Source organism: Oryctolagus cuniculus, chromosome X (genome assembly GCF_051225735.1).
Source record: "Oryctolagus cuniculus isolate XC-2025 breed Fujian yellow rabbit chromosome X, ASM5122573v1, whole genome shotgun sequence".
NCBI lineage: Eukaryota > Metazoa > Chordata > Mammalia > Lagomorpha > Leporidae > Oryctolagus > Oryctolagus cuniculus.
In genome coordinates this window covers 2,702,640-2,729,750 of record NC_142888.1, presented here as the reverse complement: position 1 = coordinate 2,729,750, position 27,111 = coordinate 2,702,640, and the positions used below count along the sequence as shown (strand labels likewise).

Below are 27,111 nucleotides of genomic sequence, written 5' to 3'. Positions count from 1 at the left end.
TGCTTGGCTAAGCGGCGGTAGTCTCCCTGCCCCCCACTCCACCCCAACAGTCGCTGCTGCTTCAAGCAACCACGCCCCGTGGGCCTCAGGGTTCGCCGCCCCGGGGCTCTAGGCCCCCGCGCAGCCCGCACGCCGCGCCTGCATTCGCCCCGCCCCCGCGCTACCCCACCGCCCCCGCGGCCGTCCCTAGGAGCGCCAGGAGAGTCCGCGCGCCTGCGCCGCTCCCACTTCCTGCCGTGGGACGCCCCGCCCATCGCCAGAAGCCCGCCTCCGAACGCCGCGTGAAACACGCCCGTCGTACGTCATTGGTCGAGACAGCGGCGCCGTTGGCTCCCAGGCCCGCCTCTCCACCGCCTCTCACTTTTCCCAGGGCGGTTGCGCCTGCGCTCAGCTGCCTGGGCGGGCTGTGAGGCGCGGGTTGAAAAGTCTCGTTCCAAGTTTGGAGAGAGAGAGAAGAGCGCCTCAGACCTCGGTATCCGTGAGCGAGGAGAGGCAGAAGAGAAAGGCGCAGCGTCTGGGGAAGAACCCAGGCAGCGAGACGGAGCTCAGGCTTTGAAAGCTAAGATTGTGTGACGCGCCAGCGGAAAGGCAGGAGCGCCAGCGGTCGGGCTGCGTTTGTCTAGCGAGGGGAGTCCGAGGAGGCTTCGAGGGGCGAACGACCCGACGCAAGATGGCGAGTAAAGAGAGTAAGAGGCCCTGCGGGGCGGCGCGCGCCGTGGCGGCGGGGGGCGGCGGGCGCGCGAGGCCGCGGCACGCGCCGGCGAAAGGCGCGAATTGGCGTGAGGAGCAGGGGGCGGGGCCGGGCGCGCGCCTTCGGGGGCCTGAGCGGGATGGGACCGCCGCGCGGAGGGCTAGGAATACTTCCGGAGCCGGGCGCGGGGCCGAGGAGTGGGCCCCCTCCCCCCTTCTTCCCGCTCCCCCCCTCCCCGCTCGCGGCTGCGCTCCCTCCGGCGCCCTCGGCCCCGGGGCGGAGGCGGTCTCCGCTGTTCTGAAGCGAGCACGGCGGCTTCTGCGCGCGCACGTCCGCCGCCTCGGGGTCGCGGCCCTTGTCCGGGAGAGGGGGGTTGTGGAGTCCGCCGGCCTATGGCTGCTATCGCCGGCGTCGTGGGAGCTGGGGCCTCTCGTGGCGGGGGATGGAGGGAGCAGGCCGATGGGTTTCTGCTACACGTGGATTTGTCTCCTTGGGTGGGTCGTGGAGCCCCTCTACATACAGGTCGTCATTGTGGAACAGGTGCGAATAGCTGTAACGGGCTAAACAATTCGTGTCCGTGTAGTTAGCCAATTCTGTATACGCAGAAGACAATCTCAAAATGGAAAAAAAAAGGAGCTTCCCGGTGGTAATATTCTCACCACGTTTTGGAAGAGCAGTTAGTTGTTCGTGTCCAAATTAGAGGCAGAAGGAAAGAGTAGACTAGGTGTGGCAATCACGAGGTGACCTCCATGTCTGTGTACAGATTGTTGACTTCGATCCCTCTCAACCACTTAATCGTATGGACTTTCTCCAAATTTCAGTGTTTGAAGATACTGTGGAGGAGCGTGTCATCAACGAAGAGTATAAAATCTGGAAGAAGAATACACCGTTTTTATATGACCTGGTTATGACCCATGCTCTTCAGTGGCCCAGTCTTACGGTTCAGTGGCTTCCTGAAGTGACTAAGTAAGGATTTCTGGTTACTTTTATTTTTGAGTAAATTTATCATTCTGAATTTTCTAGTTTTGGAGTATTTTATGCCTCCAGTTGTACTTAATGTTTGTGGGAAAATGAAATTAAAAGATGTTTATTTTGGTGCAGAAAATCTTGAAATCCACACATAGTTTTTCTATGAATTTTTTTAAGACCCTCCATTGAACATAAGCAGGTAATCAGCCCCTGGAAAAGGTGGAAGGTAGTTTTTATTTTCAAAGCCTAAGTGACATAGTGGATGATTTCTGGCAAGTAAGTGTGATGGTATAAAGGAGGGACGATGTTGTGGGATTAATGACATTTGTAGAAAATACTGGATGTGAATATGTTTTACACTGTTTGGACTTAAATGTAGATTGCAATCTTTCTGGGCTGCAGACTAACACATTTCTTTAAAATTATTGACAAGTAGTATACATTAGAGATGTACAGATAGTTAAGCATTTGGTTTGAATCTTCACATAGTGGATGCACATGTAATCAGCACCCATGATGAGTAAGTTTTAATTGGCAAATGGAAAAAGAATTTTGCAACAGTTCTCCACAGAAAAGGTGTTGTGTTGTTTGGGGGCAGGAGTTACGGCGCAGCAGGTTACACTGCTGCTTGGGATGCCTCTGTTCTATGGCAGAGGGCCTACTTTGAGCCTAGGCTACTCTGTTTCAGAGCTAGCATTCCTGCTAATGCAGCTGGGAAGGCTGCAAGATGGTGGCGCAAGTATTTGAGTCCTTATCACCCATGTGGGAGACTGAGATGGAGTTCTTAGATCCTGGGTCTCACCTGGCCCAGCTCTGGGGGTTGTGGGCATTTGGGGAGTGAACCAGTGGATTAAAGATATGTCTCTCTTTTTTTGTTATCATTCTTGATTTGCCAATGAGGAAATGTCCTGAGAAGTTAAGTACCATGGCCAAGATAATAACAGCTTTGCATTTTCATAGTAGGAATTTGACCACATACTTTAAAAGTGTGTTGCATGTGGGTATTGTGAGAAAGATAGTTACAGAGAGGCAGAGAGAGAGGTCGTCTATCCGTTGGTTCACTCCCCAAATGGCTACAATGACTGGGGCTGGGCCAGGCCAAAGCCAGGAGCTTCTGCCAGGTCTCCAACGTGGGTGCAGGGGCCCAAGCTCCTGGGCCATCTTCCACTGCTTTTCCAGGCCATAGCAGAAAGTTGGATCGGAAGTGGAGCAGCTGGGACTTGAACTGGTGCCCATATGGGATGCCGGCACTGCTGACAGCGGCTTTACCTGCTGTGCCACAGTGCTGACCCCCAATGAGCTTATACTTGAGGATTAAATCAAACTCTAATCCAGGAAGAGGATTTTGTGATTTATAAGCATAAGCTAATTTATATGAAATTACTCTTAGGCCAGATTCTCCATAATACTAACATTGACTTCCCTACAAATGGTAGTTTCTTGTTGGAATTTCCAAAAAATTTAAATTGATGAACTAGATAATGGAGATTTCCTGAGCATTGATGTTTAGAAGTATCTTTTGAACAGATTTAAAAATGGGTTGGTTTTGGGGCCGGTTCTGTGGCATAGCGGGTAAGGCTGCCCACTGCCTGCACTGCTGGCATCCCATATGGGCGCTGTTCTCGTCCTGGCTGTTCCACTTCCTATCCAGCTCTCTGCTATGGCCTGGGAAGGCAATGGAAGATGGCCCAAGCCTTGGGCTTCTGCACCCACTTCGGAGACCCGAAAGGAGCTCTGGTTTCTGGCTTTGGATTGACCCAGCTCCAGCCGTTGTGGCCATTTGGGGGGTGAACCAGTGGATGGAAGACCTCTCTGCTTCTGCCTCTCTGTAGTTCTTTCAAATAAATAAATGGATCTTGAAAAAAAAAAAAAGAGATTGTGCATCATATACCCAAAGGTTTTCAGATTCTGGTTTGGAGTCTTGTTTACATTTGCCTCATTGCATCTTCCTGTTAAGCAGATTTAAAATTTATTTAAAATTTACTTTGGGTAGAATGTCTTTTTTACCTATTGTAATATAGTAGAAAGGGGGGAGGGTGTCAGGGTCAAAGACCTGAGTTTGAATCCTGCCCCTGCTTCTTATCAGCTTTGTTAAACTAAACCAAGTTGTTCAGTCTCTTTATCATCAAGTTATCTGGTCTGTAAATAGAGATGTTGATAGTACTGACTGCCTACACTTAAGAGAATTAAATAAAATCATGGATGTTAACATGCCTGGCACAGCATAAGTACTCAGTAAGTGGTGACTGATGCTTATTCTATCCCTTCCTGTTCAGAAATAATTGTTAGAACTGTTCCATTTGGGCTTCAATGAAAGCTACTGAATGGAGTTTTTTTTTTTTTTAACACTACCTATAATGCATCTTTTTAAAAAAGATTTACTTTTTTATTTGAAAGAGCAAGAAGGAGAGAGAGATCTTTCGTTCGATGGTTTACTCCCCAAATGGCCACAACTTCCAAGCTGGGCCAGGCTGAAGCTAGGAGCTTCGTCCAGATCTCCCACGTGGGTGTCAGGGGCCAAAGGACTTGGCCTGTCTTCTGCTTTCCCAGGTTCATTAGCAGGAAGCTGGATCGGAAGTGGAGGAGCCGCTACCCATAAGGGATGTGCACTGCAGGCAGTGAGTGACAACCCTCCATACCACAGTGCCAGCCCCATCTATCATATATATCTTGTTTAACGGTTTTAAAGATAACGCAGGCTTGAGACCACAAGTGTTTTAGACTTTGTGTTTTTCAGATTTTGGAATATTTGCATATACATAATATCTCATGAAACCCAGATCTAAACACGGAATTTATTTATGTTTCATGTATACATAACCTGAGAGTAATTATATACAATATTTCTTGTGTGTCTAAGTTTTTGACTGAATCTCATTACATGAGGTCAGGTTTGGAATTTTCCACTTAGGTCAGCATTCACAGAGTTTCAGAATTTTGATTTTGGGTGCCTAGCCTGTAGGTCTATATGATCCTTTCATCATAGATGAGTTGCTTTTATGTTAACACATTGGAACTTAAGAGAAAATGCTTTAATTAAGTTATTTTATCTTGGTATTACTTGTAAACAAAGGGATTGTGGGATGTGCAGTGGTTTGGAGAATGCAAGAAAATGCCAAGCAGCCTGCATTCTTGAATGTTGAAGACTGCTGTGTGGTGCTTTGTAGCATTCTGTTTGGGGTATGAATGAACGATGATTGTGTTATTACCATACAGAACAGTAGAAATGTTGGCTGTTCTCACTGCCTAGCTCTTTGAGGAACTGGACTCTACTTCACCTCATATGCCCTTCTTCTGCCTACGTACAACATGTTTCCTAATGATTGCTGGACTTCGTATGCTATTTTCCTTAAATACAATTGGGCAATTGTCCAAATAATTGATGTAGCTTTTCAAAAGTTTTTATTTAAAGTGTGACCTTTTTTTTTTAGATTTATTTATTTGAAAGGCAGAGTTAGAGGTAGAGGCAGAGACTCCCTAGTTGGCCTCGATGGCCAGAGCTGGGCTGATCTGAAACCAGGAGTTTCTTCTGGGTCTCTCATGCGGGTGCAGGGGCCCAAGCACTTGGTCCATTTTCTGCTTTCCTAGGCCATGGCTGAGAGCTGGATCAGAAGTGGAGCAGCCAGGACTCAAACTGGTGCCCATAAGGGATGCCAGCACTGCAGGCGGCAGCATTACCTGCTACACCACCTTGCCGGCCCCTAGAAATTATTTTTTTAAACTGGTGATTTTGTATTGCTTGTTAACTGATTTCTTAAATACATTGCAGCTAACTTATTCTGTATATAAAAAGCCTTGTTTTCAAATTCAGACAGTAAGGAAACTTAGAGAGGGGAAAATAAATCTCCCTTCTGCATCCTCTAGTCTAGTTCCCTTCCCCAGAGCAGAGGCAGTCATTATTTTCAATTCCTTATCTATCTTGCCAGCATATGTGCATATACATGTCTTCACTTTTTTAAAAAAAAAATTGTTGCAAAGGCAGAGTGACAGAGGAAGGGGGAGAGAGATTTTACATCTGGTTCACTCCCCAAATACGTAACAGCTGGGGCTGGGCCAAGCTGAAGGCAGGCACCTGTGGAGCTCAATCTGGGTCTCCCGTGTGGGTTGCAGGGACCAAAGTACTTAAACTATCATCTGTACGGATTTCCCCAAGCACATTAGCAGGAATCTGGATCAGAAGCAGAATAGCCCAGACCCAAACCGGGCAATCCTATATTTATTTGATACAGGCATCCCAAGCCATGGCTTAACTCACTGTGCTGCTGTACCTAGCCCCACCATTTCTGTGGCAGCAAGTTGTTCACTTTTTAGTAAAAGTGCATATTGGAGGGGTGTGTGCAGTGCCAGAATCCCATATGGGCACCAGTTCCAGTCCTGGCTGCTCCACTTCCAATCCAGCTCCTTGCTGATGACCTGGGAAGACAGTGGAGAATGGCCCAAGTCCTTGGGCCCCTACACCCAGGTGGGAGACCCGGAAGAAGCTCCTAGCTTCAGATTGGCCCAGCTCTGACTCTTGAAGCCATCTAAGGAGTGAAGTAGTGGATGGAAGACCCCTTTGCCTCTGTCTCTCTATAGCTCTGCTTTCTAAATAAATAAGTAAGTCCTTTAAAAAAAAAAGCATATTGGAGACTTTCCTATGTACATGTTTGGGTCATTTTTCAAGTGTGCCATAGAATTCTATTTATGGTTATACTTAGTATAATTTCATGTCACCAGTTCCTTATTGATAGATATTTAGGTGTTTTTCAGTTATTTGCTGCTGCAAACATTTCTGCCAAGAATTTGTTAACACTACATTTTTGTCATCATTGGGTGAATTTCCTAGCAGTGGATTCTAGTACTGAAAAATGGGTAGGTTCTTCAACCACTAGTGCCCATGCAGTTTAAGTACATCTGATATCAGAAGAAAAATGTCATTGATTAGTTTAGGAAAGTAGGCTGTTAGTGATGGAGGTGGAAGGATTTGTAATAAGAAAAATCCTATGATGTCAAGTCAGGAAAAACTAGAATAATTGAATTTGAGCCAAGAGGAATTTTTAAGATCCTCTAGTCCATCTTGGGACAGTGCTTCTTAGGAAGATTCTATTACTGACCTGTAATTACCTGTGGTCTAAATTTTGCTGCTTAACCCCACAACAAAACAGATCACTTTTATGGCAGCCCTAACATTGTTCTTTGTTGCCTCCTTTTCTCAAGTGTTCCTGTTTCTGTTTGAATGTTTCTTGTGAGATTTTGTGTGTGTGTGTTGCCCTTCATTTTAAGCCACTATTCCCTGCAGAAGTTTCATTTTGTCCAGGTACATTGATTAGAACCTAATTTTCTAATATTTTTGTTTTTCAGTTTATCTGAAAAAGTTAGAGTGCTGTTTCACTCCCCAGATGGACACAAAGGCCAGGCCAAAGCAGGAGCCAGGAGTTTCTTTCAGGTCTTCCACATGAGTGTGGGGGCCCAAACATTTGAGCCATTCTCTGTTTTTCCCAAGCCATTAGCAGGGTACTTGATTGGAAGTGGAGCAGCCAGGACTCGAACTGACGCCCATATGGGATGCTTGCACTGCAGGTGGTGGCTTTACCCACTACACCACTGCGCTGGCCCCATGAACCTAATGTTCTAATTGTGGTTTTGCCGATTAAAAATAAATGGGCTTGTGCCCATTGCCCCCTCAATAAGAAGACCATTTAAGATGAAATTACTTTTTTTTTTTTTTTGACGCAAGTTGCTATTGCTTAGCCATGACTGCCTTGTTTTGGTTTTGGAGTTGTATGTTTATTTTTTTTTACCAGTGAGTCAAATCTTGGTCAAGTTTCAGCTTGTACTAGGGTACTTCAGAAAGTTCAAGGAGGGGAAGAAAAAAGATCTCCAAAAAAAGGAAAGACAATGTGGGGTGTGTGTGTGTGTGTACACAAGTTCATGGAGGGGGGGCAAGCATTGTGGGGTAGAAGGTAAAGCCACTCCTGCGATGCTGGCATCCCATATGGTTGCCAGTTTGTGTCCCTGCTGTTCCACTTCAATCCAGCTCTCTGTTAATGGCCTGGGAAAAGCAGCGCAAGATGACCCACATGCTTGGGCCAATGCACCCATGTGGGAGACGTGGAAGAGGCTCTTGGCTTCAGCCTGACCCAGCTCCAGCCTTTTGCAGCTATTTGGGGAGTAAGCCAAAGGAATGGGCGATATCTCTGTCTCTCTAACTCTGCCTTTCACATAAAATAAATCTTTAAGATTTGCAAAATTTGAAATTCGCATAGATTTTTTATGTAACACATTTTCCATGAGCTTTTTGACGACCCCACATATTTCTTAAGTAAGTTGCATGCCTTGGAAGTAACCTTCAAACTTTTTTTAAGCGTTCAGTCTTGTACAAGTGAAATTTAGAAACAGATAAGTGGTCTAATTTGTCTGATGTTGGGGGCTAGAGCCTTACTTCTCAGTCCTCCATTTAAAGTTTCTTTTCTAGATGGTACAAATGGGAAAACATTGTTGATAAGAGACTGATGTAAAAATCACTGCTTGGACTATGGTGCCGAGGTACATTGGCAAGTTCTTCAGCCTAAAGGCGAGTTTTCACAGATCAAGGCAGCAAAGACTCCTCAGTAAAATTGAGAATGCAATTTCATAACCTCGAGGAGTCATAAACATAAATATGGGGTTTTGTATCAGCCATTTGCAGTTATTACCTATTTGTTAGGTGAGGAAACTTGAGGCCCCAGGGAAGTTGTGATTTAAGCCATTGGACAAAGCTAATTTTAGTTTCAGAGAGGATTTAAACTCAGTTTTTCTGACTTCACACTTTATTCTTTCCATTTTACCTGGTTGCCTCTCATAGAGAAACCAGAAACATCTAATATTAAAAATAGGACTATGGCCTGAAAATACATTTAGGTGGGAAATCATGATTTATGAGTGATGGGCAGTAGACTCCTGTGTTTGTGTTTTCTTTCTGCCTACCTTCTGAGTGCTGCTGTAGACAAGTGTTCACATTGATAATTAAAGCAGAGGAGGATGGCTCTGTAGGAAAGAAGCAAACCCTCTGCATGTTGTATTCTATTTCCTTGCATTTTTATTTTATTTATTTGAAAGGCAGAGTTGGAGAGACAGAAATCTTCGATCTGCTGGTTCACTACCCAAATGGCCCAATGGCCAGGCCAAAGCCAGGAGCTTCTTCTGGTCTCCCACATGGGTTCAGGGGCCCAGGGACCTGAGCCATCTCTGCTGCTTTCCTAGGTGCATCAGCAGGGAGCTGGATTTGAAGTGGAGCAGCCATTACTGGGATGCCAGAGTCACAGGTGGCGGCTTTTACCCTCTACACCACAACACAAGCCTGCCCTTGTATTTTTATGTGTGGGGATTGTAAAGTTAGTTACTAGAGGGGGAATAGGTACATAGAACAGCGTTATATATATCTCTACATATATTTGTTAAAGAAATTTTAATATGTTTTGAGAGAACTAGACTGGGTTTTTTAGTAACTGAAGATTTCTTGTAGGATGAGTGTGACTTATGTTCTTTCTTAAACAGACCCGAAGGAAAAGATTATGCCCTTCATTGGCTAGTCCTGGGGACTCATACATCTGATGAACAGAATCATCTGGTGGTTGCTCGAGTACATATTCCCAATGATGATGCACAGTTTGATGCTTCCCACTGTGATAGTGACAAGGGTGGTAGGTATATCATATATTCCAACATTGATGTTTAAAGAAGTGTGCCTCTTTAAAAGCATATGTTATTAAATATACTTATACTGTTAATTTTTGGTCCAGCAGCTTAACTTCTTGGACTTTATCCTACAGAACTGCTCACCCACATGTGTGCAGAGATTTCACATTATCATTATTTACAGGATTGAAAAATTAGGACCAACCCAGCAGCTCAGAATTTGGTTCATCGGAAATTGGTTGAACACATTATGGTATATTTGAAATGCTACTAAGCAATTAATGAGAATGAGAAAAATCCATATATATGTACCAGTATGAAAAGGTGTCCAAGATAATTTAACTGAGTAACTGGCATGAATAATTATAATATTCCATTTTGGTAACAGTGGCAATATGTGTTGATGTGTGCATAGAAAAAAATCAGGAGGTATGTATACCAAAGAGTTAATAGTGGGTTTATTTATGGGAAAGATGAGCAGTAGTAGAGTTAATTTAGGAAGCTTTTGAAAATTTCTTTTTTCTTATTGTCAAATACACACAGCCCCATTTTGGTATTCTCACAACCACCCTTAGTTTGGTGATTTCCATAGAAGGAGCTACAAGACTCTAGCCATTGGCAAGTTCAGGAAGGTCAGGCACAAGTCTCACTCAAGGCCACACAGGATGTGCTCTTTCTCTGGCAGCACACTGTAGTGACATGGATAGAAAACCTCTGCCCAGGGAAGCCCAAGTGAATCTTGGGGTTTGAGGCTTTCTTGGAGGACTGGTTGCACAGGCACATCTTGCTGGTAACCAGCCATGACAGCTGAAACTCAGGACCCCGGTAATGAAGCAGGCACATTATCGTCAATCTTGCTATTTGTACAGAGCAACCCTGACAAACTGGTACAGCATGGTCCATTGCTCCAGGTGTGTACCACAAAACCATCAGTCTATCAGTAGCGTAAAGAACATTGTGAGGTCCATGTTCCCAGGAGTTGGCCAAGGGTCAGTAATGGTCCCAGTGTCCTCCAGAGATAAAATGGCTAGGCAACCAGACCTGCTGAATTAACTCTTTCTTCATAGCTTCAACTGGTTTGATAACCTTAACATTTTCTGATGCTTACTTATTGAAAATATTACATTGTCTAGTTATTGAAATTGCAATCGTTGGGTTATAGTCAAACAAATGCCAATTTATAGCACCTTTGCTTTTTACTTTGAATTATGTATCTTTTAAATGAATATCATTCAGACTTTTTAGTTTGAGAAAACAAAGTCCTGTATTCAAAGTAAATTGTACCTAGGAGTGCTTGTTTTTTATTTTTTTAAAGAGCTAGTCAGGTTGTTTTAACTAAAGGAATTGGGAAAATTGAGTGTCTTGCAGGAAAAGGATTAGAATCACTGGAATCCCTGGAGATGGGATTGTGTGTTTGGGAGTTTCAGTAGTGGTGGTCTTAGAAAGATTGAAGTGGGGCTGGTACTGTAGCATAGCAGGTTGTGCCATCGCTTGCAATGCTGGCATCGCATATGGGCACTGGTTTGAATCCCTGCTACTCCACTTCCAAACCAGCTCCCTGCTAATGTGCTTGGGAAAGCAGCAGAAGATGGCCCAAGTCCTTGGGCCCCTGAACCCATGTGGGAGACCCAGAAGAAGCTTCTGGCTTTGATCTGATCCAGCCCCAGCTATTAAAGCCATTTGAGGGGAGTGAGCCAGGGGACAGAAAATCTCCTTCCACTCTTCCACCTCTGTAACTGCCTTTCAAATAAATAATTCTTTAAAAATTAAAGGTTGACGTGTACTTCTGTAAAGTACTTAGGAAAAAATGAACACCTTTGAATATGATTGTGTGACACTAGTGGGTGGAGAGCTTTGGAGTAGTTGTGTGGAATGTGGTGTGGTTTCCAGCCACACTGAGATAGTAATTTATTTGTGTTTGCTGCAGGGAAGACTGGCTAGATGTATGTACTAAGAATTGGGAACCAGTGTTTGTTGAGCATTCCCACATAGCAAAAGCTGGTTAGAACTAAGATGTTTATTCCTTTCAGTGTAGTTTTTCCCAGGCCCCAGTCTATTACTTCTTACCTGCCTAACTCCATTAGGGATTTGAATTAGTGATCATTGACCTGAGACTAAGGGTGAGTTAAAAGTAATGTGCAAAGAAGAGACAATGCTTCATGTAGGTCAGGATGAAATAATTGTAATGTGAAACCTCCTAACTTTTTAAAACTTTTTTTAATGGAGAGGTAGACAGAGCTCCTATCCTCTTCCTCCCCAAATGCCCACAGCCTTCAGCTGAAGCTGGGAGCCAAAGCTAGGAACTTAGGTCACATCTCCCACAGATGGCAGAAACCCAGCCACCCAAGCTATCACTGCTGCCTCCCACGGTCCGCATTGGCAGGAAACTGTAGTCAAGAATCGGCTGGTATCAAACTTGGGCATTCCAATGTGGGCCAAGGGCATCCTGACTGCTAGGCCAAATGCCCGCTTCACCCTACTAACATTTTCAGTGTCAGCAATTAATTCAAATTTTTATCTATTCACACAAAAAAGAAAATGTTCTTGTTTATTATATCTGCTTAGATGTTTTCTGCTTGTACTCTTTCTGCTACTTCTTAGAAGTTAATCATGATGGTTTTTTTTTTTTTTTTTTTGCAGCTTTGTTATTTACAAGGCATTTTTTCACAGTTATAACACTACAGTCTTATTCATGCACCAAAGAGGGAAGTTAACCTGCTTGTTTTAACTTTGGCATGGTACTTGCAGTTGAACCAAGTGTGCTAGCAAGATGTACAGGGGTACTTTAAAGAGATCATGGGAAATGGAATTAAAAGCAAGTATATTTTGGTGCAAAAAGTTTTGAAATCCATGTGTCTTCATATGTGCAGAGTCTTCACAAAGTGCAGGGAAATGTGTTTTATGAAAGAACTGTGCATAGATTTCAAAATTTTTGCACCAAAATAAGCTTAATTTCATTTTTCCCTATGAACTTTTTAAAGTGCCCTGTATGTATGACTTAAGGATGAGTTGAGATTGGTTGTTTGAGTTTATGATTTGAAAGTGTTTGAGTTTAGCCTCAAGAAGTTTTCATAGAGTTCAGGCTTTTTTTTTTTTAAAGATTTATTTATTTGAAAGGCAGGGAGAGAGAGATCCTCCATCTGCTGGTTCACCCTCCATGTGGCCACAATGACGAGGCTGCTGCCAGCAGCTTCTTCCAGGTCTTCCACATGGATGTCGGGGCCCAGGGACTTGGGCCATCTTGGCTTCCTTAGTAGGTGCACTAGCAGAGGCTGGATAGGAAGTGGAGCAGCCGGGACTCATGGGGTGCTAGCACAGCAGGCCGTGGATGAAACTGAGACACAGCACCAACCCCCCAGAGTTAAAGCTTTCTAAGTGGCAAGTGGACCTATGTTTTTTTAGGTCATCTCATCAGTTTGTGTTATATTCTGTCAAGCTAAAATCTGATCAAGGAACTTGTGATTTTTAATTCTAAATGTATTGTGTTTCTTTCTTCTCACATTAGAATTTGGTGGCTTTGGTTCTGTAACAGGAAAAATTGAATGTGAAATTAAAATTAATCACGAAGGAGAAGTAAATCGTGCCCGTTACATGCCACAGAATCCTCATATCATTGCTACAAAAACACCATCTTCTGATGTCTTGGTTTTTGACTATACAAAACACCCTGCTAAACCAGGTATGTAATAATAAAGTTAGCTCCTTACTTGAGCATTTGTTTTTATTAAATGGTAATGTTTAAAAAAGGTAGTATTTTTAAGGTCATTCACAGTAGTATAACTCTAATATGTAAAGACTTAAACTTATTTTGGTTGAGACCCATAACCACCTGCAACCCTAACAGGTTTATACACATAGCTAAGGTTTGGAAAAGCAAAGGATGCAGAGCAAAAGCATGAAGAGGAAGATAGACATAAGGTGAAGTCCAGAGAGGTCAGGCATGGGCTTGTGAGTCCTTCCCTGCTGGAACCACGCAGGACAAATGTTCTGTCTAGCAGCTAACCACAGGAACGTATTCCAAATGTCTCAACGGAGGGAAGCCTATTTGAGGCTCAGGGTCTACGGTTTTTATGGAGGTCTGCTCACACAGACATATCTTGCTCTGTGACCAGCCATGCAACGGAAACTCAAGACCCCAATATTGAAACCAAGTATGTCATGAATCATGCTAGACAATCCTACAGATCTTGACAAGTCACTCAGTATACACAGCTTTGTCAGTGACATAAAGAACTTTCTGAGGGTCACAGTCTCACAGTGGTTGGCCAAGGGTCAGTCGTGATTGCTGGGTACCCTAAAGCCATTCAAGGACTATGCAACCAGACTTGCCCTGTTAGAAATATTTCTAAAAATTGACTGAAGGCAGGGGAATGGGGTTGCTGCTATACAAATTTGTGGGATAGTTATAGTTTGGTATTTTTGTCTGGGGGATGGTATTGGGTTTTCCAAAGACACCAGTAATTAAATGGTTATCAGACTCAGTTTGCATTGAGTATTTAAAATTAAGCAGGAAAAAAACAGCTTTTCAAAGCCATTGTGAGTCAGACTAAGTTCTTGTTCATGTGCAGTTGGTGTTAGGGCTTCTGTGGTAAAAGAATGAGAACTTGCTGTCATCCGTTCTGGTCACCGTAATAACTTAGTAGTTAATGTGTTTTTTTTTCTTAGACCCAAGTGGAGAATGCAATCCTGATCTTAGGTTAAGAGGTCACCAAAAGGAAGGCTATGGTCTTTCCTGGAATTCTAATTTGAGTGGACATCTCCTAAGTGCATCTGATGACCATGTAAGAAATGTGTTCTTCCTAACCTCATATAGTGAGACTTAAAAGCAACTATCTCAGAAAGCACTGATTGTTGTAATATTTTCCCAGATTTTAGAGCATGATCTTCAGTTTGCTCTGTTGGAGCCTTAGTATTTCACAAAGCTGTTTGGAAGCAAAGTTAGAATGCAGGGTGGGCAAAAGGCCTCCCGTTGTTTAAGAGTACCTCTATGTCCTTAAAATGGAAACTCAAAGTGTTTTGGGAACCTTATTAGTTTTTAATTTTTTACGTGTGCAATTCAGTGGGTTTTAGTATACTCAAAAGTGTTGTAGCCATAACCACTAATTTTAGAATATTTTTATCAAATGTTGTAAAAGGAAATTCCATAACTGTTAAGCAGTCACTCCCCACTCTTCTTCCCCTAGCTTCTAGTAACCACTAATTTATATTCTGTCTCTATAGAGTTGTCTGTTCTCGGTATTTCATATAAATGTAATCATGTTATGTGACCTTTTCTATCTGGTTTCTTTTACTTTGGGTAATGTTTTCAAGTAACACGTACTTGATTTCTTTTAATGTATCATTGTATGGACTATACTACGATTTCTTTTTTCCACTTGCCAGTTGGACATTTGGGTTGTTTCTACTTTTTTGGCTATTTTGATTTAATGAGCTTTTTTATGTTCAAGATTTTGTGCAGAGGTAGGTTTTCATTTTTCTTGGATAATTACCTGGCAGAGGAATTGCTGGCTCATATGTTAGTAAATAGGGTTTGACTGTTTGAAGAACTGCCAAACTGTATTTAGAAGTGCTACCCATTTTACATTCCCACCAGTAACATAAATGTTGAAATTTTTCCACATCCTAACCAGAGCACTTGCTATCTTTTTTATTATGGCTGTCCTAGTGGGTGTGGAACAGAATTGTGATTTTGATCTGCATTTTGTGATGACTAGTGATGAACATTTCTTGTGCTTATTGACCATTTGTAGATTTCCTTTGGAGAAAATATATTTTCAAATCCTTTGTCTATGTAGAATTTTTTTTTCTTTCTTGAAAGACAGTGACAGATCACCCTTCCACTGGTTTACCACCTAAAATGCCCACAACAGCTGGGGCTGGACCAGGCAAAGCCAGGAGCACATGTGGGTGGCAGGGACCCAAGTACTTGAGCCATTACTGCTGCCTCTGAGGGTGCGCATTAGCAAGAAGCTGGTTCTGAAGTGGAGTAGACAAGACATGAACCAGGCACTCTGATGTGGGAAGCAGACATCCCACACAATGACTTAGCTACTGTGCCAAACATCCATGCCCCCAAACCTCAGTCTTTTTATTGTTGTGTTGTAAAAGTTCTTCATGTACTCTAAACACAAGAGGTCTTTATTTTTTTTAAAGATTTATTTATTTATTTGAAAGGCAGTTACAGAGAGGAGAGGTCTTCCATCTACTGGTTCACTCCACAAATGGCTGCAGTGGTTAGACCTGGGCCAATTTGAAGCCATGAGCCAGAAGCTTCTTTTGGGTCTTCCGTGTGGGTGCGGTGCAGGGGCTCAGGGACTTGGGCCATCTTCCACTGCTTTCCCAGGGCATAGCAGCGAGGTGGATCAGAAGTGGAGGGGCCAGCACTGTGGTCTAGCAGGTACCAGTTTGAGTCCCAGCTGCTCCACTTCAATCCAGATCTTTGCTATGGCCTGGGAAAGCAGTGGAAGATGGCCCAAGTCCTTGGGCCCCTGCACCTGTTGGGGAGACCCAGAAGAGGCTCCTGCCTTCGAATTGGTGCAGCTCTAGCTGTTGCAGCAACTGGAGAGTGAACCAGAGGATGGAAGACCCCTCTCTCCTCTGCCTCTCTGTTACTCTGCTTTCAAATAAATAAATCTTTAAAAAAAAAAATAAGCTCCTGGAAAATGCATACTGTGAAAGAACGATAGGGCTGGCGCTGCGGCTCACTAGGCTAATCCTCCGCCTTGCGGCGCCAGCACACCGGGTTCTAGTCCTGGTCGGGGCACCGGATTCTGTCCCGGTTGCCCCTCTTCCAGGCCAGCTCTCTGCTATGGCCCGGGAGTGCAGTGGAGGATGGCCCAAGTGCTTGGGCTCTGCACCCCATGGGAGACCAGGATAAGTACCTGGCTCTTGCCATCGGATCAGCACGGTGCGCCGGCCGCAGCGCGCCGCCCGCGGTGGCCATTGGAGGGTGAACCAACGGCAAAAGGAAGACTTTTCTCTCTGTCTCTCTCTCACTGTCCACTCTGCCTGTCAAAAAAAAAAAAAAGAGCAATATATACATTTCAAGATTTTTTGCACCAATGTAAATTTGCCTTTAATTCCATTTCCTTAAACTTTTGACTTTTAGTTTATTTTTGTGTGTATGAAAGAGCAACAGAAAAAGAGGGCTTCTACCTGCTGATTCACTCCCCAGATACATGCAATAACCAGGTCTGGGCAAGGCTGAAGCCAGGAACACCATCTGGATGACCCATGTGGGTGGTAGGCACCCAATTTCTTGAGCCATCACCACTGCCTCCCAGGGTCCATAATTTCAAGCGCACAAGTCACAGAAAGAGAGGGAAGTTTTCCACCTGCTAGTTTATTCCCCACATGGCCACAGTGGCCAGCGCAGGGCCAGGCTGAAGCCAAGAGATTCATCTGGATCTTCCACGTGGGTACAGGGGTTCAAGCACTTGGGCCATCCTCTGCTGCTTTCCCAGGTGCAATAGCAGGAAGTTGGATCAGAAGTGGAGCAGCTGGGACTCAACCCGGTGCCCACATGGGATGCTGGCATTGTAGGCAGGAGCCTAACCTGCCACGCCACAGTGCTAGCCTCATATTTAAGTCATTTATTTCATTTATTTGTTTATTTATTTATTTATTTATTTTGACAGGCAGAGTGGACAGTGAGAGAGAGACAGAGAGAAAGGTCTTCCTTTGCCGTTGGTTCACCCTCCAATGGCCGCCGCGGCTGGCGTGCTGCGGCCGGCGCACCACACTGATCCGATGGCAGGAGCCAGGTGCTTTTCCTGGTCTCCCATGGGGTGCAGTCATTTATTTATTTTTAAGATTTGTTAAGATTTATTAAAGATTTATTTGCTTGAGAGGCAGAGAAAGGTCTTAAATCCTCTGGCTCACTCCCCAGTGGGCCGCAAGGGCCAGAACTGCGCCGATCAGGAGCCAGGAGCCTCCTCTAGGTCTCCCACACTGGTGCAGAGGCCCAAGGACTTGGGCCATCTTCTGCTGCTTTCCCAGGCCATATAACAGAGCTGGATCAGAAATGGAGCAGCCAGGACTTGAACCAGTGCCCATATGAGATGTCAGCACTTTAGGCATCGGCTTTACCCACTGCGCCACAGCAGCGCCGGCCCCTATTTATTTTTATTTATGGTGTGAAATAGCTGATCCAATGTATTTCTTTTACAGTATTTTTTTTAAAGATATGTATTTATTTGAAAGAGTTAACAGAGAGGAGGAGAGACAGAGAGCAAGCTCTTCCATCCACTAGTTCACTAACCCCAGATGGCTACAACATCCAGGGGCTGGGTCAGGCCAGAACCAGGGGCTTCTTCCAGGTCTGCTACATGGGTGCCAGGGGCCCATGTACTGGGGCCATATTCCACTGCTTTCCCAGGCACATTAGGGAGCTGGATTGGAAGTAGAGCAACCTGGGCACGAACCTGTGTCCTTGTGGGGTGCCGGTGCTGCAGGCAGCAGCAGCAGTTCAGTACTTGTCTCAAGCTCCTGATTCCAGCTTGATTGGGGTTAATTTATTATAAGTCGGTTGTTTGTACCATTCTTCCACTAACAAACTAATACTTTCTTGCATGGATTCTCTAACTACAAGCAAAAATCAGTTGGTAAGATTTCAATTGAGAATAGACTGAAGCTTTTGAAAACTCAAGTAGGGGCTGGCATTTAGTGCAGTTGGGTAAGCTGTTCCCAAAATTATTTTTCTAAAAAAAATTCTAACAAAGCTCATGTAACTTGGCCTTGGTTAGCAATTCATGTCTGTTTCACAAGAGCGGGTTCCTTGCCTTCTAAGAGTGTCCCAGATGCCTCGAACAGAGCTTACCGTGTGCCATACCTCTGCATACTTTGGTTGGTCACAATTTCGGTTGAGGTCTTTTAAATTTTGGATGTAGGTGATTGCCTCAGTCTAGATTATTTGGTTGCAAGCAACCAAAACCAACTCTGATTTCAACAAAAAAGGAGTTCTTTGGAAGGGCATTGAGTAGGGTAGCCCACAGACTTGCTGTGATAGATAATGAGGCTAGAAAACTGCCACGAGAAAGGAGAAGTCATGTTCACGAGAGCATCACTGTTGCTAACCGAGAAAGTAAGTGCTGCTGCCCCCACACCTCCATCATCAGAGTAGGTTCTCCTCTTGCTGTTTACTATTGAAGGCTGGGGCAGGAGGAAACCATGGTAGCTTGTTTAGCTTTCTTATAGCTTGACTACTCTGGAGACTGTAGAAACAAGGATCTGCATTGGTTTTCTGAAAGGAAACTTTTCTCTGCTTCCCTCTTTCCAGAATAGAGAAGGTGGGCTGTACTCAGTAACCTAATTATGAGGACCTTTTGAGAAGTCTAATCTGGGAATTCCTAGTAATACTAGGTGGCGTTTACCAAGGACTCCCCACTTGCTAGACATTATGCTAATCTTCTTGGGGTCCTTTTGAGATGTGGGGAGTAGAAACATTCACTGTGTAAAGACAGGAAATGGCTTTGTTACAGAAACCCCTTTGTATAAGGAAGTGATTTAGAAGAGATGAAGCCCAGTGTCATTTAACTATAATTAGTGCTGATATACTGTAATGGTATTGTTTCTCATTTTTATACCAGGGAATGAGAAACATTGCCTTATAGCTTGTAATATTTGTCCATGAAAACTTCAGGGCTTTACTTCTGTGATGTGATATCAAGATAAGAGCCAGGTCAGAAGCCTTGTGACTTACGTGTTGCTGAGGTATTTGAGGGCTGAGGAAGGCCCTGTGGCCTCTTGGGCTCTTCTGACATTTGGAGGAACCCGCTATGGGAATTGCTCCAAGCTTTGACTTCTCATATCTGTGGTGGTTTCTGCAATGAAATGAGATACTTGTCTTAGAAGGCTTCTGCTTTTTCAGAGGAATATTTTAGTCAATTCCCAGTCTTCTCAGCCCACTGTGAATTTTTAGGATGTGCATTTCTGACGTATAGATATCAAGCTCTTGATGCTGTCATTTGGATTAATTCTGGATATTTGAATGTACGAGTATAATAATTGTTTTTAAGAAAGGTGTTTTCAATACGATGTTAGCATTTAAATTCAGTTTCTCATATCTTTTCTTATGTTCCCCCTTCTTCCTCAGACTGTCTGTCTGTGGGATATAAATGCAGGACCAAAGGAAGGCAAAATTGTGGATGCTAAAGCAATCTTTACTGGCCACTCGGCTGTTGTGGAGGATGTGGCCTGGCACCTGCTCCATGAGTCGTTGTTTGGATCTGTTGCTGATGATCAGAAACTTATGATGTAAGGTGGCAAGTTCAGCCTTGTTGGATGGGTGATTTGAGTGACCATCAGTGACTGGTTATTTCTTTAAAATTAGGTTTTGGCTTTAGGTGAGGTACACTTGACATAATAAACTTCACATATGTAATGGCCTTTTTACAAAAGAGTTAGTGTGCTATACAGATATTTTTGTTTAAAAAGGAGAGAAAAAAAGTTATACAAGTACAAAGATACACACTTGTTAAAGAGCAAAGTTAGGATCCACAGTGACTTCCACTGGAGATCTGGGAGGAGGAGTATTCCACCTATACATTTCTGTCTCCTATCTCATAAAGAAACTAATATCTGAGAAAACTGGGGAAAATAGTGACATTTGACAAGGCTAGTTAGGTATGACTGTTATTGTTGTCTGTATGATCTATATTTTGTGTGTGCTTTAGATAGTTGGTGATTTGAGACAGGATCTACAGAGAAACCAGAAATAATCCTAGTTCTCTGTAGGTTTAGATTGTGTCACTTGATCATCAAAGTCTGAATTGCCAACTTTATGCATGATTGGTACGTTGATGAAGGAGCAGGGATAGCAGAGCTTACCAGCAAATCGTGTTGACATGGTCCCAACATGACTGTGCAAGAGGTTTGGGAGACTCAGTATCCTCCTTAGTGCTGTGTGCTTCTTCCTTTGTGTTTTAGATGGGATACCAGGTCCAATACCACCTCCAAGCCGAGTCACTTGGTGGATGCACATACCGCCGAGGTCAACTGCCTCTCGTTCAATCCCTACAGCGAGTTCATTCTAGCAACTGGCTCTGCGGATAAGGTTTCAAAGTTTCTGTGTATTTGGTGTTCATAAAACCCAGTTGTTTACTGTGCTTTAATCAGATATTCTGAAATTCTTTTGTAAAGTGCAGAAATGAATTCATTTTCATTTGTTACTTCAGACTGTAGCTTTATGGGATCTGCGTAACTTGAAATTAAAACTTCATACCTTCGAATCTCATAAGGATGAAATTTTCCAGGTACATGACAGTTTTCTGTTGTCTGTATGTCGGGCTTTATTTTTTCTTTTCTCTTATAAGGCCTACATGGGACGTTGTATTAAAAAGCTTCTCTTCTGCATAAGTAAATTAGTAAGAAATACCTTGCAGCTTTTGGAGAGGCTCTTAATTCAGAACTAGAACAGAAAGTTTCTTTTCTTTTTTTTTTTTTTTTTTTTTTTTGACAGGCAGAGTGGACAGTGAGAGAGAGAGACAGAGAGAAAGGTCTTCCTTTTGCCGTTGGTTCGCCCTCCAGTGGCCGCCGCGGCCAGCGCACCGCGCTGATCCGATGGCAGGAGCCAGGAGCCAGGTGCTTTTCCTGGTCTCCCATGGGGTGCAGGGCCCAAGCACCTGGGCCATCCTCCACTGCACTCCCGGGCCACAGCAGAGAGCTGGCCTGGAAGAGGGGCAACCGGGACAGAATCCGGCGCCCCGACCGGGACTAGAACCCGGTGTGCCGGCGCCGCTAGGCGGAGGATTAGCCTAGTGAGCCGCGGCGCCGGCCCAGAAAGTTTCTTAAAACATAATCAGTTTAAGTGAAATCCAAAGAATCTTCAGTTCAGATATACTACTGGAGCAGGTCCACTGCTAAAAAAAAATATCTTGGGCATGGTTTAACATAGAGATTGACATAGGTTTAAGATGTATACCTGATAGAAAATTTTTAAAGTTTCTGGGATGGTGATTATGACACTGAATAAGTTTTTTGGGACTGCCTAGCTCAGTTCCTTCTTACTGGGGTGTGTGACCTTCCTGGGGGCCCTGTAAGAATGTTTGAAAGGCTGGGACAAGGGTGTAAGGCCTCTGGCCCAAAAACAAGATACAGAGTGCAAGATGGAGAAGATAACTTGGGACAGTAGGCATAAGCAGGGAAGCAGATAATTCTTTACAACATTTACTTTGAAAACCTTTATTTCTAGGTCCACTGGTCTCCACATAATGAAACTATTCTGGCTTCAAGTGGTACTGATCGCCGCCTGAATGTATGGGATTTAAGGTAAATTAGAATCTGGTGACTGAGTACTGCTACATAAATATGGTATAAATTTTTTTAAAAGGCTACAGAAAGGGATAAAGATGGTAACCATTCATGTCTCATTGGTTCCTTTAGAACACCAGCAGAACTGTTCTCAGACTTATTATTCGAGAGAGATGCATAAAGCTGACCTATTGCTGCTTCACGCCCCAAATGACCACAGTGCCCATGGGGGTGGAAGGAGCCCTGTCACTCAAGATATCATTGCTGCCTTCCAGGGTCTGCATTATCAGGAACACAGGGATCTTTACCACTAGGCCAAATGCCTGCCCCTTAATTCAAGTTCCTTGACTTCAGAGTCTCCTGTCTAAAGGTTTCAGATTTGTTTAGACGCTGCAGAATGACAGACTTGTATGTCAAACTTGTAAAACATCAGGGTTCTCGGAAACAAACATGCCATGATAGATGCTTGGAGAAAATCTTAAGCAGATATTTTCAGTGTATTCTATTTTAGTTGAAAACAGTTTTAGTCATACAGTTAAAAACTGTTGAGGTTGTGTGAGTGGTGCAGCCATGGCAAAGTTTGGAAGTCTGGTGCCATGGCAGCTTAACTGCCCCTAAAGGTGCCAGTATTTGGGTATTATGGGTGACCTCTTATAATTCATTCATAACTTGAGATTACATTAGGTAAAATTCAAGTTCAAAATGGTGTTAGCAACTGTGTTTCTGACAGGAGGTTGAGGGACATAATTACCTAGCAGTCCCACATTTTGGTTTTCCTTGATTGGTTTGGTTTTATGAGAAGGGGGAAAAATCTTGCTTGGAAGGTTGTGCGTCTTGGCTGGTTTTTTTTAAAGCAGTTATCAATAGCACAGTCTGTCTTTGGGCTACATAAAATATAGGGCTGAGGGGCCAGCATTCTGATGCAGTGGATTAAGCTGCTGCTTTCTTCCAATCCTGCTTCCTGCTGATGTACCTGGGAAGGCAGGTACATATTGGGCTCAAGAATGTGGGCCCCTGCCATCCACATGGGATACCCGTGGTAGTTCTGGGCTCCCAGCTTTGGCTTGGCCCAGACCCAGCTCTTTTGGCCATTTGGGCAGCAAATCAGTGGATCGAAGGTCTCTGTCTCCTCTCTGTCACTGTCTTTCAAATAATTTTTTTTTAAATGGGCAGAGAGGACTAATATAGCTGCATAATAATTTTAAGAGGGATTACTTGGAAAATCTAGGAGTTGAAGTTTCCAAGAGGGAGAAAAATCCTTAAAAACCTTTGTTTGCTTCATATATTTCATAGTTAAAGTTGTTTTGTGGTCATGTCTCTGAACAGCTCTCTAATACTGACGTGTAAGTGTGTATCTTACACCTGAAATGCAAAAGCCTTTAATCAAGATGTCAGGCATCTTGATTACACTTCATGTGTTGATTTTCTGATATACTACCCACCCCCACTTAAGATTGATTATTTGTAAGGCCGAGTGACAGAGATCTTCTAGCTGCTGGTTGGCGCCCCCAAATGCCTACAACACTCAGGGCTGGGCCAGGCCAAAGCCAGGAGCTCCATCTGAGTTGCCCACACAGTAGGCAGGAATCCATCTACTTGGGTCCCCCAGGCATATCAGCAAGGCACTGGAGTAAGACACTCCAGTATGGGTTGCAGGCATTGCAAGTGGCAGCTTAACCCACTGCCCCACAACCACTCACCACCTACTTGCTCTAACAGCATAGTTAGATTTCAGGAATTTTGAGTTTGTTACTGACAGTAATTCCCCATTTTACAACTTCAGTTATGAATAGCCCTAACTTATTTCCATAAAATAAACTTCCAATAAATCTACCGAATAATTTAAAATCCTGATGATTGTAGTATAGTGAAATGGGGGGGGTATGTGTGACAGCTTTCTGGGCTAATGATGGTTTAGTGTACATTCATGCTATAAGAAGTTGAGGTAACAAAAGCATTATGTTTTTTCTCAATAGTAAAATTGGAGAAGAACAATCAGCAGAAGATGCAGAAGATGGGCCTCCGGAACTCCTGGTACACATTGGCGTTCTTAAAAAATGAAATGTCATGTGCAGGTTCAATTATTTGTCATTGATCCATTTATCTCGAGAATGAGTCAGCACTTCAAATTGTAGCTGTTGCAGATGATTTCAAAATGGAGGTCTGGAGGTTACTGTAATTAAGCTTTGACATTCTTTGAAAATAGTAAATGGAGCCCAGTAGCTTTTTATGAATGTTTTACTGAGAGTAGTTTTAGCTCCTGGAAAACAGTATGTAGCAATTTCTCACCCATTTCAACTATATTTTAGGTTTGCAGTGGGGTATCATTGCTATTCAGTTAGCCATACTTAACACAGTATAGAAAATTCTGAATGACCTGATTTTTCAGTTTGCTTGCCTATGAAGCAGAGCCAGACTCGGCAATGGGTCTTTCTCCTTGCTTTGAATTCAAAATTTGTCCAGCCATTTGGCTGAGACTCACTCATCACTCTGTAATGTATGTTTTATTTAACTCTTATACCTGCACCAATTTTTAGTACATTTGTGCTTTCCCCATGAGTCTTTAAAGGTAAAGAAGGCCCTTGAGAGTAAACTGCACAGAAGGTGCTCAGTAGGTCCTACCTTGTGTGTCCTTTTAAGGCAGCTAGTTACCATGCCGTAGCAACTCAGGGTGTACTTCTCAGTAAACCGTGGCACTAGCCAGACCACATACAAGGGCTTTATTCTATATTGGGCAACCTATTCCAAAGAATCCGTTTTGTGAAGCAGCACTTCATAGTTTTTAAGTATTTTCTAGGAAAGGCATCGCTCCCAGCTATTTTTGTCCTGCTATTTTCACTTATTTTAGTGACAGCTTTGAGTTATAATTCACATACCATACAATTCACTTACTTATACAATTCAGTGTTTTTTAGTATATTCAGAGTTGTACAACCATTTCCACAAGTCAGTTCTAGAACATTTTTTGTTCCTTCAAAGGGAAACTGCCTAATACTCACCTCCTGATCTTCCCATGGCTCCCAGCCACCATCCGTCTTTGTCTCTAAGATTGGGCTATTGTAGGCATTTCATATAATGGACTCATAAAATATGCGTTCCTTGTGACTGATTCTTTAACTTTAGCGTGATGTTTTCAAGGTTTCCAGCTTTTTTTTTATATATATAGCAGAGACGGCAAAGTTTATTACTTTGTACATCATGGCTTTGCAACCGTTTCCTGGAGGTCCTTGAAAATCCTCTAGGACTTTGTTCTTTTCACACACACACAAACCCTGAAATCGGGACATTTGAGTAAACTGTATACTATCATGTCAATATGACAGTGTCTTGCTCTGGTGACCCATATTTTGAGCCATATTTTTACTTGTATACCCCATAAGTGTTTTTGAGAAACTGTTATACCCTCAATTTGTAAACTGATAGAATACTAGCTAAAATAGTTACATCGCATGTAGACTAATTGACAGAGACCTCATTGTCTAAGCAGTCAAAGCAGACTTTGTCAGAAAGTGTGCCTTTTGTATTGTCCTTGACAAGAGCTGTTGCTCTGAATCTTAATGCAAAGATAAGATACAGGGCCTTCCTGTGAGGTTCTCTTGTGGGAAAGCAGACGCTACCCCTTCAGCAAAGCTCTCTGCTTAGGCCTCCATGGGAAACCCTGGAGATATGCTTTTACAGCCCCAGGGGTTGAGGTTTTTTTCTTAACTTGGGACAATGTACCTTTGGAAAGACTGGGGGAGGGTATGAGGTCTGCATTTCTTTTAGTAAAGGTAGAGACCCAGGAGACTCCTTAGGCCTATGTGGGACAGATTGAGCCTGTTGCTGCCTTCCCTCTCAATTTTGTGACAGTTGTTCTCGCCACCCCCAAAAATGATACTCTCAAAACTAAAATTTTTAGCTATTTGGAATAATAGAAGATGACATGAAACCAGGACCCTTTTTTGTTCTTATTAACAGTTTATTCATGGAGGACACACTGCCAAGATCTCAGATTTTAGTTGGAACCCCAATGAGCCTTGGGTCATCTGCTCCGTGTCTGAGGATAACATCATGCAGATATGGCAAATGGTGAGCGGAAATGTTTTTTCACAACTGTCTCATAAAGGAGATTTGCTAGTGATATAAAAGATGCACATTCTACAAAACCAGTGTTGAAACATTGCAAAAGAATATTTTCCATATTAACACAATCTTTAGTTCGATACTGGTACTTTCTTGATCTGCAGTTTGTAGCACCTGTTGGGTTGGGAGAAATGTCTGTAATGTCTCTATATGAGCACGCTGGTTGCAGATGCAGCACCTGCTCTGATTGTTGTGCTCTTCATCCAAGGCTGGCTGGATACCTTTGTCTCCAGGGCCTGTGCTCTGTCATAGGTGTGGAGACAAAAGGGGAACATCAAGATGTTCAAGTCATGCTGAGTTCTTTGAGCACTTGACCAAGTCTTTCATAAATAACATGGCCATAGCTCCCTCTAAATGATGCTTGAAGGACTTTTGGAAAACACTTTTTTTTTGACAGGCAGGTTTAGACAGAGAAAGGTCTTCCTTTTTTCCGTTGGTTCACTCCCCAAATGGCCACTATGGCCGGCGCACTGCGCTGATCCGATGGCAGGAGCCAGGTGCTTCCTCCTGGTCTCCCATGGGGGTGCAGGGCCCAAGCACTTGGGCCATCCTCCACTGCTTTCCCGGGCCACAGCAGAGAGCTGGATGGGAAGAGGAGCAACCGGGACAGAATCTGGTGCCCCGACCGGGACTAGAACCTGGTGTGCTGGCGCCGCAGGTGGAGGATTAGCCAAGTGAGCCGCTGCGCCGGCCAAAAACACTTCAATGAACAGTGATCACAGGATGGCTAGGCATGTAAGTGGAATTACATATTGCAGACTACAAAATCTTTAAAATGTGTCCATGTTTAATTTCCAACACTGAAATACATTGATCAGTGAACTAAATTTTGTTGGTGATTTTGTAAAGACATTGTGGAAGAGTTTTACCTGTGACTTTATTTGGTTGTTATCTCCAGGCCGAAAATATTTACAATGACGAAGAGTCAGAAGTCACAACATCGGAACTGGAGGGACAAGGATCTTAAACCCAAAGTATGAGAAGTTTTCTGTTGAATGTAATGGTAACATGAAAGAATGCTTGATTATCAAGCACCAAAAAGGCATTGTATAGTAAGAATTGTTAAGTGGGATGGCTTATGGCGTTCTTCACCCTCTGATTCTAGCACTTTCAAGTGAGCTATTGCGTACTGTATCATATTGTAGCTGTTAGGGAAGAAAAGAATGTTGCGTAAGAAAGAACATCACCATTGTTTTAAGATCCTAAGTAGCAGGGTACTACTGCCTTGGGTTCAACTGTTTAAGTCCTCATTTTCTCAAACTAAGTGCTTGCTGTTCCCAAATATGCAACAATAACTTTTACACTTTTTCCTTCCAACACTTTCTTGATTGGCTTTGCAGAAATAAAGTTTTAAAATAAACTTTGTTTCATTCTTTTAAAAGGTCAGGGTGAGTGCTCACGCATTTTTGAGCAGAAAGGACAAT

General features: G+C 43.4%; 1 protein-coding gene across 1 annotated transcript; it reads left to right on the top strand.

The window, feature by feature from the left end:
* The first annotated feature begins 389 nt into the window (after window positions 1–389).
* On the top strand, window positions 390–27,047 carry RBBP7 (RB binding protein 7, chromatin remodeling factor). Its single transcript, XM_002719923.6, has 12 exons — window positions 390–686; window positions 1,513–1,657; window positions 9,176–9,321; window positions 12,822–12,995; window positions 13,982–14,097; window positions 19,410–19,570; window positions 20,243–20,369; window positions 20,491–20,568; window positions 21,507–21,583; window positions 23,542–23,599; window positions 25,523–25,633; window positions 26,586–27,047. The coding sequence occupies exons 1-12, from the start codon at window positions 671–673 to the stop codon at window positions 26,652–26,654; spliced, it is 1,278 nt and encodes a 425-aa protein (XP_002719969.1). The 5' UTR covers window positions 390–670; the 3' UTR covers window positions 26,655–27,047.
* The last annotated feature ends 64 nt before the right edge of the window (window positions 27,048–27,111 follow it).